We start from the raw sequence: 15,103 nt of genomic DNA on the forward strand, positions 1-15,103 counted from the left end.
GATTCCGCACAGGCCATTACGCACACACGCACGCGCGCATGTGCACACACACACACACACACACACACACACACACACACACACACACACACACACACACACACACACACACACACACACACACACACACACACACACACGCACGCACACACACACACACACACACAAATCTCAACCCACCATTCATTAACCCCAACATCTGCAAAGTAAATTGGCGGTTTAATTAGGGCTAATTGCTTGTTAATTAGTCAATCTGTCTGCTTGATTACTTTGGTCTCCTCTCTGGCCTGCTCCAGGTCGGAAGCCTTGTCTCCAAGTTTCAGAGAGATGCTCTTCAGCTTGCCCTCGATGTCTTGAAGCCTGGAGCTGAAGTCTTCCTTCACATCTCTGGTCTGCTGAACCTCCCGTTCTCTCGCCTGGACCTAAAGCAGATGGAGGAAACACTTGGTGTACTGTCATAGAGCAATATAGTAATATCATGCATAGTCTGCAAGCTAGTTCAGGCAGATGCACTCGAGAGGTTTGCACGCATGCGCAGCACTATGTGAGCGATGTACAGTATGTGACGTGTTAAAGGGTCTACACCATGAATTTTAACTTTTTCTTCATTTTTGTGTGTTTTTGGTCTCCCCCACCTCTCTTCTGTTCCAACAAATACCCGACTTCGAGCATGCAGGCTTTCATAGGCTATCTGTGGTTTTCATGTAAATTGGTCTGAAAACAGTCCGTCAGATTTGTTCCCCCACCCTACGTCACGTCTGGGAACAATTCCTCCCGTTTTTCAGTTCTAACCAAAAAAAAAAATCAAAATTTTTTTTTTTTTTTTTTTTTTCATTTTTAATTTTTTTTAAATTTTCTCTTATTTTTTTTTTTTACTTTTTCCACACAGAACCAGGACATGACATGCATACAAACTGCCTCACTAGCGCCCCGTGCCAAACAGGACAATGTGGTATTGCAGGTGAAAGTGCTTTATAAGCCAGAGAGAAGTTAGTTGGAATGAGTATATCTGAGGCTTGATTTAGGCTCAAACCTTTTGAAAAACGTTTGAGGGACATAAACAATATGATATCAAATATTATTATTATTTTTTAAATTCATGGTGTAGCTCCTTTAAGCAGCTGACCAAATTGACCAAAAACCTCATTCATTGTATTTCCTCTTGCTGTCAGTTAGTCTGACACTCAGCTTGAAGTTTCATTTCGTTTCACTCCATTATTCAGTCTGAAAGCCCTAGCAATTCAGGGGCTGGAGCCAGGCTACTGTAGCTGTCAGTGCCACTGAACGTTGCATGCACTTTGTTTACTCCCACCACCACCCCAGCACCACCAGTAGGCTGTGCTTTCCCTAAGTGTTCTGTTTTCCCCTGGGGGGGGTTTGTTACAGATGTATATCTCCCTGCTCTTCTAATATGCTAATATGATAAACTCAAATGACAATAGTAGTGAGGAGGGCTTACCTGGTCCTCAGCAGACCCCAGCGCAAGGGCCACCTCTGCCAGCTGCATGCTGAGTTCAGAGGGCAGGCCAGCCTGGAGGTCCTGGTACTTGGATTGCTGGAGCTCCGTCATACGCTCCACACTCTGACGCCTACTGATGACCTCACCGTGTGCAGTCTACAAGGTCACCACAGCAAACAAAGCGATTATTATTATTTGCAGTCCCAGAGGAGTGTTTGTGTGTGTGTGTGTGTGTGTGTGTGTGTGTGTGTGTGTGTGTGTGTGTGTGTGTGTGTGTGTGTGTGTGTGTGTGTGTGTGTGTGTGTGTGTGTGTGTGTGTGTGTGTGTGCCATGTCCGTGTGCGTGTGCATGAACCTCTAGCTCTTGCAGCAGTGAATCCAGGTCAGCAGTAGGACTCAGCAGGAGTCCGCGGGTGTCTTGGATCCAGCCTTTGACGAGGCCCAGCTCCTTCTCCACCTCCTCTCTCTCCCTCAGCTCCTGCTGCACCTGGGCCCTGCTAGATCGCACCTGCAACACCAAGCTGGAACACACATGAAGCCAGGTTTCTTTCAAAACACAATAGCTGCTGGCACTGCACCGTTGTGAAGAATTGACCACCCTCAGATCAGACCTTGAGGCATGAAGCAGCAATTTTTTTGAGGATATAATCATGTTTGTGTATTGACTAATTAGAAAAGGGCAAGGGTTAAATTGATCATATATTAAAAGTAACAATGTATCATTATACTGGAAAAGGCAAAATGAAAATCAAAATGTTAAACTGTAGCCATCAGATTAAGAGACATTTCACAGGCATTAATAATAATAATAATAACAAATGTTCTCAAGAGCTTTTCATAGTTTCCCTTCATTTCCCTTTTCCACTTTCCCCGCTGCACTCACTTCTCACACTCCTCCTGCATGCTCCTGATCTCGTGCAGGCATGGCGTCTCCTCCTGACGATTCTCTGTCTTTCGGTCCTTCTCTTCCTCCACCTCCTCCTCCTCCTCCTCCTCCTCAGCCTCCACTTGCTCCTCCTCTCCTCTGAGACAGAGCGAGTGTCGCGCCAGCAGGGCCAGAGCGGACAGCTCTCTCTCCACCTCTTGGCTGAAGGAGTCATGGTACTCCAAAAGGCTCTGTAGCGCCGCCCTGGTGGCCGCTTTCTCCACCGTGCTGTCGGGAACGCGCCCGTGGAGGTCAATGGACACCGAGCGTACCTTCTCCATCTGGAAGACAGGCGAGGCTGAGTTATTGGTCTATTAAGGTTCCTGGAATGCACTACGCAATGGACCAAGATTCATGTTCCAATTAAGGTCTCAGAAGAGTGACATTTTATTGCCATGGCTTATGGTAATACAATAAACAAGTGATAAGTGGATGATTACTGTACATAACATATGAAGTTATTAAAAATATCGAACCTGCACAGGGGCAATTAGGATATCATTATGATAACGTATCTGGCTAGTTCATTGTTAATTGTTGTAAGAGTTATCTCTATTCATTGGCAGAAACCGGTGTCAAGAGACCCTGTGTACAGAATGACAACATATCCAGTTGAACAATGGGGCCATAGAAAGTCAGTGGACAACAGGAATGTGCCACATAAAAGGAAGTGAGAACTTCCTACGCTATGATCTCATTTCCTCCGTCTCCGGAGCAATGCTTTGTGGGAATTCTGGTGAGCTGGAGGCTGGTAACAGTCAGACTAGAAATGGGTCGGGGGGCGGGAGGCTGCTTTCACGACAACGTGCTTTGGCGGGAGCGTGCGACTGGCCTGAAGCCTAGAATTGCATCACACTACACCCACAGTTATTCAGCTGTTGCTGTGTGTGTGGTTGACCTCAATTTACACAAGTAAAAGCCCTTTCACTGCTGTAATAAGCTGCATTAACCCCTTTCAACCTGGCATCCCTATTTTGGGCATGTCATTATAGGCACAAATGTTCAAAGATTAAAGAAAAAAAGCTATTTCTTTTACAAAGTAGCTGATCTACCATATCCCAATGCATCGTGATTGTGGGCTAATTACGCTATGTGTTGTACGACAAAGTATATAGGGCTTAAGTGGTTAAGGCTCACTATAGCAGTGATTCTCAATTGGTGTGCCAAGGCACACTGGTGTGGCACGAGACAAGTGCCAGGTGTGCCTTGGGATTTTGTGACAACCACACATTATTATTGCAATTACAAAAAAACTATACAAAGAGTTGTGAATTATTAAAAAATGTACTATATCAGAAATTATTATTATTATTACTGTACATCCCACACAGATGTGCATACATGTGCTCACTCATAGAAACATGTAATAGATAGATACCTTTATTTCAAGCAATCAAGTACACATACTGTACACACATTTACAGAAATCATTCCAGCTATCATCGTTCCAGCCATCCATCCACATACACATCAGAAGAACATATATATGTAAAATATTGTTCCATCTACTCTTACCTTGTCAGCGAAGTTCCTCCACTCCCTGGCTGTGTCCTCCAGCGCCCTCTCCTGGGCACGGGCAACACTGTGGAGCCGACTCCAGCGTTGCCATAGAGATGACACAGAGTGGCTGGTGACAGCTTTGCTGGACTCAGAGCTGATCTGATCTAGTTCTGTTGTCTTCTCTCTCAGGGATGTCAGGGGTTGCTCCAATGCATCAATCTGAGTCACCAGGGACTACAGCAGGAGAAAGAGAGGAAAAACTAAATGTAGACACTTTCCAAAATGAAATATGATCTACATTTGATGCAAAAATGGGGAATAACTCATTTATAGATTTCATCTGGTGGGCTGTCTACTGTCAAGACACTTAAAATAGTTGAATTAATAATACTTCAATAACAATGACAAGTCATTTCTAATGCCGACAGATAAAACAAACTGATAACTAATGGCATCATAACAAAGCTATGTCCTACATGTACTGTGCCTTTCCAGAGCGTAGCTATTGTACATTTAATGAAAGATCTATAAGCATTGACACATGCAATGTCCTACAGTACCTTGTATCTCTGACGCTTGTCCTCTGCCTCCAGGCTATTGGCTGCTTTGGCTGTGTCGAAAATGGCCATCCCTCTTTCTGCTTTGTTCATTTGTTCAATCAGGGTCTCTCTCTCATTTTGGAAGCAGCGCCATTGAGAACTACAGCTAGAAAGAAAGTCATGCAAATTGCAGTTTACCGTACTGTTACTAAAAAACTGGAGAAAAAAAAGCATTAAAAAGGTATACACACACACACACACACACACACACACACACACACACACACACACACACACACACACACACACACACACACACACACACACACACACACACACACACACACACACACACACACACACACACACACACACACACACACACCTCTGCAGTGCCTCTCTGTGCTCATGTAGTTGCTGTTTGAGCTCTGAAGTTTTCAGCTGCATTGCCTCAATTCTTTGTGTTAGTTCATTCTTCACGCCTGGTTCCACAAAGTTCTCCAGCTGAGTAGCCAAGGACCCAAGCTCCTCTAAAGCAGTTTTGAAGATTTGTTCCTGGGATAAGATCTCCTCCAGCTCTGTGAGGCTCTCTGTCAGGTTCTCCAGCTCTACTCCCTGGCTGGCCATCTGGAGGAAAGCCCCAGCACAGTCCAGCCATTTCTGGGCAGACTGCTGGGATGTATGGTGCCTCTCGACCAAGGAAAGGGCTTGAATCACAGCCAGCTGGGAAATGGAAAGATCATCGTCAAATAAAGACGTATTCATATCACATTGTGTTCTGAATATTTACTTAAATCCATTTCTTAAAGAACACAACTGATCCCATCCACAAACATGTTATAACTGCTAATAATACGAGTCTTAAAATTGCCAGCCAATAATATTCACACTGAGCAGGTGACCTTTATTTCAAATTATGTAAATGACTTGTTGGAAGGACATTCTTAATTGTATGCTCTCTAGTTTACAAAATATCAAAAGTCCCCTCAAGGAAGAGAATGAAACGAATGAATAGTAACCTCTCTGTCTCTCTATAAAAGCATGGCAATATGCTATAATGTGAGCGGCATACTTGAATTCTACTTCCCCTTTTATTCAACATGAATCTTCTGGGATCTACTCAACTGCTTTAAATTGTAACACTTCTTTTTTAAATTAAGCATCACTTATCGCTTACTTATTTAAACTTTGTAGCATATCTAATATGGGCAAATGTTTCGGTTTGGTTGCCCTTAGCCTATAAATATTGATACAAGAGGGAATAGGGAATGGGGAAATTATTCAGCAGGTTAAAGTCATGAATAATGGATTAAATTCATGAGCTTTAATAACTTTCCCATCACTTTGGATGTTTTATATCATCTACGTGTTTAATAAAAAGTACAATTAATGAACATTTAATCTATTAAGAGCATAGGACACACTCTCACCTGTTTAGTGTTAATTGATTGCTGAACGTCAGTTCCCAGCTGGGTTAGCTCCTGCAGTTTCTCCTCTACATGGGTTGGCACTGCCACTTTTCTACTGCTATATCTCTGCTTCTCTCTACAACCCAAAGCATCTGCCACCCTCAGTATGCACTGCACTTCCTCATATACAATCTTCATTCTCCTCACTTCCTCTTGCACCTTCTCAAGTTTGACCTCTGACAGGGCCAAAGGCTCCCCCAAGTTGTCCTTCATATTCCCCCACCACTGAAACATTTTCTCAACCTCAGTCTTGAAATCCTCATTCTTTCTGACATGCCGTTCACTTTCTCTGATACAGCTTCCCACTTCCGACCGCAAAGATTGCAATGCTTCCTGCCGCGTGGTCAGTTCCTGGATGGCAGCTGGGTCAATGTTCAGACCGAGGCCTTCAGTTTTTTGTTTACATTCATCTACTTGTGAGCTTATACTCTCCAGACATTTAAGTAGTAAATAAAGACCCGTTACTTTATCTGTGACACTCAAGCTAGGCTTTGACTTGAGTCCTACTAGCTTCTCTTTCACAGTCTTTAACTCTGACCCCAGCTTGGTTGTCACTTCGCCATACTCAACCAACGTTTTCAAGGAATTGTCAAAGCATTCAATTTTTCCATCAATTTTCCTTTTAAGGCTGTTGTGGAGGCAGACCAACTGTAAAGTCTCTTCAGCTCTGCATTGTTGGCCCCTACTAAGAAACCCCTCATTTTTCCCCTTGAGTTCTCTCACAGCAGGGCTAAGGTGGGACAGGCTTCCATTTAAATTTCTGTATTCATTATTTAGATGAACAGCCTCCTCTTCACTAACACCGATAGTCTTCAGCTCCAGATTGTCATACTGCTCCTGTAGCTCCTCCAGTGCATTACGGGTGATTTCAAAGAAAGTGCTGAACTCTTTTCTCTCCAGGATTACCTGCTGGACTCTGTCTCTCTTCTCTTTGGCTAGAGCCAATATGGTGTTGTACTGCTGAGGCAGGGCATTGAGCCTCTCATCCAGGTAGCAGTGGTCGATCTCGTTCAGAGTCGGGAGGATCTCCTGACCAATTCTTTGGACGATGAGTAGGAGGTTCTCGTATTCTGAAGCTTGCTCCAGAACATTTTGGTACTTGGACAACTGTGTTTGTAATTCTGAATCATCCTCAGTGTTGGTTAAATCGATTTCAGAGAAGGTAACAGCGTCTGCCCGTCTCAGCCAATGGCACGTCTTGTCCAGGTCGACTTGGAAGTACTTCCTGGAGGTCAAGGCTTTGTCTAAGTCAGTCAGACGCCGGGTGGTTCTCTGAAGAGCCATCTCAAAGGCTGCCTGCAGCTCTTCCAGTCTAGCCAGGGTCTCTGCTCTCTCTTTGTCAGAGGCATCTCTCTCCAGCTCTCGTCCCTGTGCCCACAGAGATGCCAGCTCCCCTTGGTATGCCCGTAGGCCACTCTGGACACCGCGACAAGAAGCAACCTGCTTAGTCAGGTCTTCAGGGAGAAGTGCTATGTGGTCGTCTACTAGAGCCTTCCTCTCCTGCTCCTGAACCCAGGTCAGCGCCCTCCCCAGGCCGTGCAGGAACTGTGTTCTCTCTGTGAAGGCCTAGAGAACAATAAAAGTATCACACATGTTACCTACCTATAACAGATAACAATAGATGCGTCGATGCGTGCAACATAAACCTTCATCGTGTATAAAGATACAGTGTATTATTTTTCATTTGTTTCCAAGCATGAAAACAGTGAAAGTTCCGAGCATGCATCAAAGTCTTTCTACCTTACTGAGGTACTTCCTCCTTTGAGTCACTCTGGACCCCAGGGCCTCCACCTCAGTCTGGGCTTGTTCAACCAGCTCCTGCAGGCACCTCTTCTCGCTCAGCCCAAGCCTAGAGGCCACCGCCTGGGCTTCGCTCACCGCCTGGCCCAGCAGATGCTGCCTCGCCTCCAGCTCCACGCACACACTCAAGTGGTCGAACAGGAAGCTCTGGGCCAGGTCTGGAGGAGGGCTTGTTTTCAGGGCAGAGGTAAAGGCAGGACGCTGCTCCTCCACCCACTCCCGGGCGTCCCTCAGCTGGTTCTCCACCCGCGCCAGGTCCTCCAGGGTCTGAGCGGAGTCCTGGATCTTCTGCTGAATCAAGCCGTCCAACTGCGCCCATCGCTGCTCCAAGTGCCCCACCTGGGAGACAGACAGAAAGGCAAACACAAATCTGTCTTTGTACTGTGTGACTGACTACTATCACGTCAAAGAACAAAAAAAAACAGGTGCTCAGCGGAGATCCTCGGATAGTACTATCCTTCCTATTATATTAAAATTGGCTAATGGGAGGACCAAAGGCGAACCACTACATCACGCTCATGTCACTATGACTGAAGCCAATTCTATAAACGCCTTCTAAATCCTGACCTAAGTTTTCTGAAAAACGAATTAAAGATTTTAATTCTAAATAAATACAAAATAACAATGTTGCTATATATACTGTATATAGCAACTGCTAATGTTACAAAAAGGTGTTCCTGGATTGAAAGGTACAACAACGAATACAGTAGGTGTTTCAGGTCTAAATGGGTTAAAACATGGCTAGTTCAAGCTATAAATTGTCAACATGTTTCAACTAAACATGGGTTTTCATCAGGACAGAGTGCTATATAGTTATATAGAGCGGAGTCTCACCTGTTGCTTGACCAGCTCTTTGTCCAGCAGGCTGAGTCGGGGCAGGACAGCCTGTCGCTGGTCCCTTAGCTCCTCTAGGGTTCCTCTCTGCTCCTCAAGGTCACTGGATAGCTTCCTCAGAGCCTCTAGATGCTCACTGGTACTCTCTGTGTCTGCCCTGGTTACACATACATACAGGATATTAGGCTTACTGCATCCACTTTATTTGCCAAATAAATAACATTTTATTTTCGAACAATTTTGACAAATTGACAAATAATTAGTACTATTACTTTTACTTATAAGTAAGTATACTTTGATGCCAATACTCTTGTACTTCTACTCAAATAACATTTTGAATACCGAGTACTTCTTCCACTACTATAGATAGATCTGTACCTGGCTAGGTAGTCCCACTCCCTGGACACTTGGTGGAAGAGCTCCTCCACTGCAGCCACGCTCTCCTGGTACTCCCCACTCCTCTGCATGTCCTCCCCCCGCTGAGCCTCCAGCTCCTCAGCCCTCTGGCCTAGCTCCATCCAGCTCCTCCTCAGACCTCTTATGTCCTCCAGGGCAGTGGAGTCCTGGCCCTCTGTCAGCCCTGCAACAGCATTGTTCAGCTGGGCTATCTCAGACTGCCGGTCCCTGACCTGCTGAAGGAACTCCTGTAGGACAGAGAGCACAGAATGATGAGAGAAGTATGTATGTTATTCAGAGTACAGTATATGTTAGCTTCTAAGAATATATACAGTTTATATATTATAGAATAAGAATTACATATCTTAAGAATACTAATATACTCTGGAACGCACACAATTCATGTAAAATACAACTCATAGGACTCATAGTACCTGTGCCTTGTCCAGCTGGTTCTGAGCGATCTTGGGCTCCAGTTCTGCAGGTCTCCTGGTGAGGTTCTGGAGCTGCTGTTCTGTCTCTCTCAGCTGGGCTTCCAGATCAGCCTTCTGTTCCTCCACGTCCCTCCAGCTGTCCGCCACCTCCTCACACACCAACATGCGCTCCTCAATCTATGCAGGAAAAAAAATAAGACAAATATACAATTGGATAGGTTAATATTATGCAATAAAAACTCTTAACCATGACTTATTTTAAATGATTTAGTACTTGTGTTGTGCATTTTGTTTGACATGGGTTTACATAAAAATTCGAAATAGTTTTGTCAATGATGTGGAATTACTGAATAAGACCCAATAGATGATTAATTAATTAAAAGGTAACAGCACTAATTTCACAGTAAATCTTTGGAAGGTCTGCATTTATCAGGTATTCCACCTGATAAATGTATTCCACACAGCATGTGTAGCGACAATCACCTTGGTCATTACGTACAATTTTGACAGATGAACATGGACGACAAACCATATTGTTATCCATTATTTGTAATTTTATACATGTTCCACTGTTTTGGACAAAACACTGAGTAAGCATAGCCAATAAGCCTATCACTGAAATGTGGACAGACTTATTGGCGTTGACGTTTGTGTTATTTCAGGGGCTTTAGGAGTCGTTGTATTGAACTAACCTGTAATTTGACCTGCTGTATAGCGGCTGCGGTCTCTCTCACCCTGGCCTCCGACAGGTCACAGGCTGAACACACAAGCTGGAGGTAGGTACTGGCCTGCTCCTGTAGAGCTCTTTCATGCTTCACCTTACAACACACAACAGATGCACAGTACACAGGGTTTGATTTGCTGGGGGGGATGGGGGGATCCATGTCTCTGCTTTTGATATCCCCCCTCCGGTCATTCATTTTTATCACCAGTAGGTGTCTTATTACTGCTTCTGCTCATACTGAATTAAATACATGCATTTCCTTTTGGTAGACTGTCTGATATGTTTGATATTCATGTTTGCTAATGTCACAATTTTGCAATTGAATTAAAATATATATATATGTTAACCACATTAACCCTATATTTCTTTTTATTAATTCAAAAACAGCCAAAGTAGCCAATCTACAAGCTCACAGTGTGTTGCATTGTGACGCGTTGTAAGCTATTTACTGCATAAAGAAGTATGTAGAGCACGAGCACAGCTCATGCATTCATTCACATACATGGGGTAATTCATTATAAATAGTTCTTTGTCTGATAATATCCTCCTCATCAACAGTTCGGTTATTTATATTACATGTGCGATGTCTGGTCATCAACTGCACATACTGTGTACCACTGTACCCAAATTGTACCAGTCCAAAGAGACAAAACTGCTGCTCCTACTGTTGCCTAATTACACCTTTCAAACACATACAGTACAATCATGCAGATGCACCCTTAGAAGTAGTAGTTATCAAAGTACAGATGATGCATATTTTTTATATTGTTCAGATGCTACTATCAGGCATATATTTTCCATAAGAAACAAGATAATTCAAATAATTGTCTAAGATACCTGCTGTAGCGCCCCCTCCAGGCTGAGAGGTAGATGTGCAGGAGGCTCAGGATCATCTGAGACCGAAGTCAGCCAGGTCTGACACTGCTGCAGAGTGTCCTGTAGACTCACATGTCTCTGTAACTCCCGGTCTAGACTCTGGTACACCTACCAGGGACAGATGGGAGGAAAAAAGAGCACCGATTGCGCAAATTAATCACTAATCACTCACAGGTTATGTTTTCACACCATACATGTTTTGTCTGCCTATTAGCAAAATAACGTGGATTTTCATGAAAATTGGATGGAATGAACAGTAGGCTGCTGAGGTTTAATGTGTTGGACTCCTTGTGCAAAATTTGATCAAGTTTACTCCTATGCCTTCTGTGACATCACAGGTTGTTCAGTTTGCATAAGAAAGCTAAATCAGCAATACAGTTTTTCTTTTCTTTTTTGGGGCCTTTAATGATAGTATTACAGTGAAGATAGGACAGGAAACAGGGTGAGAGTGATTGGGGAGTGACACGCAGCAAAATTCGTCGGGAACTGGATTCGAAAATGCGACACGCTGTCAGGCTTAGAGCCTGGCATTAGAGCCTACAGTATATGGTATGCAACTGGACCGCTAGGCCAGCAGGCACCCTCCAATTTTTCTATTAACAGCAGTATATCATAGCAGTATATCATAGAACGGCGCCCTGTCCAGTGTAAAAAAAGAAAAAAGAAGAATAAATAATTGTATTATGAACAAAACGAGGAGACAGAAATGGCACGGCAGGAACAGCAAATAAGAATAGAACTAAGGCAAAAAAGCAGGTGCGCTTTCTGGATGCCTTTTTTGTTTAGGCAGAGGGTGCTCAGCTATAAATATAACTTGAATCAAGCCACCAAAGTAGAAAAAGCGGCACTCCAAAATAAAGGCTGCAAGACTGGCTCAGATACACAGCCTTCTTCAGAGCAGATTTAAAAATAAGTAATCTAATAAGAATAGAACTGTCAGGGTGAGTGCAAAACAGAACCCAAAAGCAGGCAGCAGTAGACTGAACAGTTCAACTGAAAAAAGTTATCCTTAAACAGGGCAGTAAATATCACAGCGCTGATGCAGAAATTATATATGCTTTTTTGAAAGCCAATTACAGAAAAACAGCATGGAATATCCTGTTGAAATCATGTTTCTGCAACAAACAGTGACATTTGTTGCATTTGTGGCACCTCTTTGGGTCTAAGTGAAATAGCTTTTGGCTCTGCGTGGCAACTCAATGTGTGATTCAAATTATTTTGACATTCTTTGTAAAATAGGCCCCTACCGGCAAATTATGAAGGCAATAACATATATCGGAATGGACAATACATGAATGATACATGTTTGATACATGTTTATCACTGTTTTTTGAAGAACATTCAAAATGGTAGGTAAAAATGGGAGTGGCCTATATGGGGAGTTGGGTTATTATCCAAGGACCAAAATACATTTTGTACAACCTATGGTTCAAGAGTTTTAGGCCAAACAATTAAATAACCTGGTATAGTGCCACAATGAGGCCGATTTGAAAGATGTGGGGTGTTTTCCTTGGCCTACTGGCAATGTGCACAACATGTTTGACACTGATCAGTCCAGCAGTTTCCAGGAAAATGGGGGTACACACAGACAGACAGACACAAAAAACAGGGCCGAAAATATAATCTCCTTCTGGCCTGGCGGAGATAATTATAAGATGTGCACAATCAAAATCAAATGAAAAGTATTCATTACAACATTCCAGTGAATAAAGAAATCCCCCTTTGATGTCATTAGACAATACAACCCTGACAAGTAAACCGTTATGCAAAGCTGTATTTGACAGGTGTTGAATGTGGGGGCGTCAATGCCCACCAGGGGAGAGAGAAACAGCAGGGTCTGATTGACAGTGTTAATATGAGAGCCCAAGGGGGGGTGCACGGTCAGTAACAGATATGTGTTGGCAAACAGCCCGACGAAGTTGGCAGAGGGTAGGAGGTTGGCAGGGTGGCCAGGAGACCGCAGGATATTAGAGCTGGGCTTAGCTGGGACTGATTTGGCAGTCAGTGCAGGACTGGAAGCGGAGTTGTAGATCTGGCAGCATTGTATTGATACTGTAAGTATGGCTGGATCACACGCCAGTTGCCAGATTGGCTGCGAGTGGTTTTGGTGATGGTGGCGGTGGAGGAAGTGGTGTGTTTATAGGTGAGCTACAATGACAGAGGAGAGGAGAGGAGGAGAGCTTGCCAAAATGACAGAGTGGCACTGGATTAGGGGGCTTGCCAGCTCTACTGAATAGCGGAGTGTGACCACTTTTGGCTGAGGCATGAAAAAACGGAGTTGACAGGGGACGTTCTGGAGATTAATATGGTGAGGCGGAGAGAGTGGTTTTGGCTGGTACTCGTGGCTGTGTATGGCTGTTGTGGCACTGCGCTTGGCAGCCTTAATTGGTTGTGCCCTCTACACTGGCAGCGAAGGGCTGTCTTGAGAGAAGGGTTTAGGTGTCAGAATGGGTTAGGATTAAGTGGATGCCTAGGCTGGTGCAATATTAACTGCATGAATATGTAGTGTGTGTGTGTGTGTGTGTGTGTGTGTGTGTGTGTGTGTGTGTGTGTGTGTGTGTGTGTGTGTGTGTGTGTGTGCACGGCATGTGGGTGCACTCTCGCAATCGCAGGTGCTTGCAGGGATACACGTGTTCCTGTTTGCATCCATGTATATGTGTGTGTGTGTGTGTGTGCACGCGCCTAGGCAACTGCAATCATTTTTTAAAGATATTTTTCAGGCTTTTTCTAGCTTTATTGATTGTTACAGTAGACTGACAGGAAATGGGGAGAGAGAGATGGGGAGTGACACGCAGCAAAGGTCGTCGGGATCGGGAGTCAAACCTGCGACGCGCTGTCAGGCGGCATTAGCAGCCTAGGTGCCCAGACGGCTACACCAGCCGTCCGGGCCATGCAACTGCATATTGAGTCTGAGTGTATATGTAAAATCGCTTCATTAGCAAATCCAAAAGTTCATTGAGTCGTTCACTACTCACTCTTTGTGCTGTGCTGCAGATGGCAGAGTAGCTGTCTCTGGTGCCTTGCTGGTGAGCCTGGACCTGCTGTCTCAGCCTGGTCTGCACACGCTCACTGCAGCCTCCAACCAGGTCGTCTCCTCTCTCCTTGAGGCCGGACAAGCGATCCTCGAAGCTAGCTATTTCTTCCATGATGGCCTGGGAGGACAGAGGAGCCAAGAAGGCTGGGGTTAGTGGGAGGGTAATGGGTTGCAGTATTAGAGGATGAGAGCTGGGAATCATCTCCGATTGACATCATACAATGGAATCAAGTGAGCCAGCATGGGTGACCTTGAAACGGAGTCAAATAAACACAGACAATAAAGAGTGTGAGAGAATGGTTGTCTATTAAGTACTTTTTAGATTTTGTAAAATCGATGAATAATTAAATACCACAGTACAGCAAATTATGAGTTTGAAGTAAATGTACTGGTGTGCTTTTAAGAAAAAAGTTCCAAACAGTAGCTCAGATATTCAAGCCCACGCTGACAATAGCATTAGTGAAGAGGGTGGTCACCTTGTGTGTGGCCAGCTGTTGAGTGGCGGCCTCCAAGCCACCGCCCACAGTGGGGTCAGGCGTCACCATCCTGCTGGACATCTGGAGGAGCCAGCGTTCCACTTCTTGAAGCTCACTGTGGTACGCTTCCTGTTCCTTCACCTGGCCCTCCATATTCTCCACATGTACCTGGAGCAACACGCACGCATAGATTACTACAATGAAACACATACAGTAACACTATGCTAACATTGGGTTGAGTCCAGTCTTTTGCATAATGTACATCACAATTGTGTCATGCTTTAAAGTATTAGCTCTGTTTTGGGGAAATTTTATACATTTTCCTACTTAGGCCTACTCTTATCACTCAGAGTCAGGCAAACTCGTGGATGCCTTCTGACTCTGTGTGCTACATTCCTGGATGTCCGCTCCTCTCAAAATTAGTGAAACAGAGCATCTTAAAAGCTGTGGGTTTAATACTTTGCACTCATTAGCCTAACATTAACATTTCTTCTTAAAGAAAGTAAATGTTTGTTATAAGCTTACGTATCCCCTTACTTTTGAGAGGAGTTGCTACTGTACTTAATTCCATAGACAATCAGGAAGTGAGCTAAGCTAAGATCATAACTAAGGGCCCTATTTCAGATTCTGTGTAAGTA

At 44.2% G+C, this 15,103-nt stretch overlaps 1 protein-coding gene across 1 annotated transcript in view; it reads right to left on the reverse strand.

Annotated features, from left to right (window-relative positions):
- syne1a (spectrin repeat containing, nuclear envelope 1a) overlaps positions 1 to 15,103 on the reverse strand; it is a gene marked incomplete at its 5' end in the record, with an annotated part of 159,284 nt that overhangs the window by 59,934 nt on the left and 84,247 nt on the right. The window contains 16 exon segments of the mRNA XM_084082326.1: positions 270 to 422; positions 1,460 to 1,615; positions 1,814 to 1,979; positions 2,342 to 2,664; positions 3,899 to 4,117; positions 4,444 to 4,588; positions 4,808 to 5,145; positions 5,853 to 7,457; positions 7,632 to 8,030; positions 8,526 to 8,682; positions 8,904 to 9,169; positions 9,356 to 9,532; positions 10,048 to 10,173; positions 10,917 to 11,063; positions 13,931 to 14,107; positions 14,466 to 14,633. Of these exon segments, the coding sequence (XP_083938452.1) occupies positions 270 to 422; positions 1,460 to 1,615; positions 1,814 to 1,979; positions 2,342 to 2,664; positions 3,899 to 4,117; positions 4,444 to 4,588; positions 4,808 to 5,145; positions 5,853 to 7,457; positions 7,632 to 8,030; positions 8,526 to 8,682; positions 8,904 to 9,169; positions 9,356 to 9,532; positions 10,048 to 10,173; positions 10,917 to 11,063; positions 13,931 to 14,107; positions 14,466 to 14,633 (4,722 nt within the window).

This window comes from Gymnoscopelus microlampas (assembly GCF_963454915.1).
Source record: "Gymnoscopelus microlampas genome assembly, chromosome: 16".
Classification (NCBI taxonomy): domain Eukaryota; kingdom Metazoa; phylum Chordata; class Actinopteri; order Myctophiformes; family Myctophidae; genus Gymnoscopelus; species Gymnoscopelus microlampas.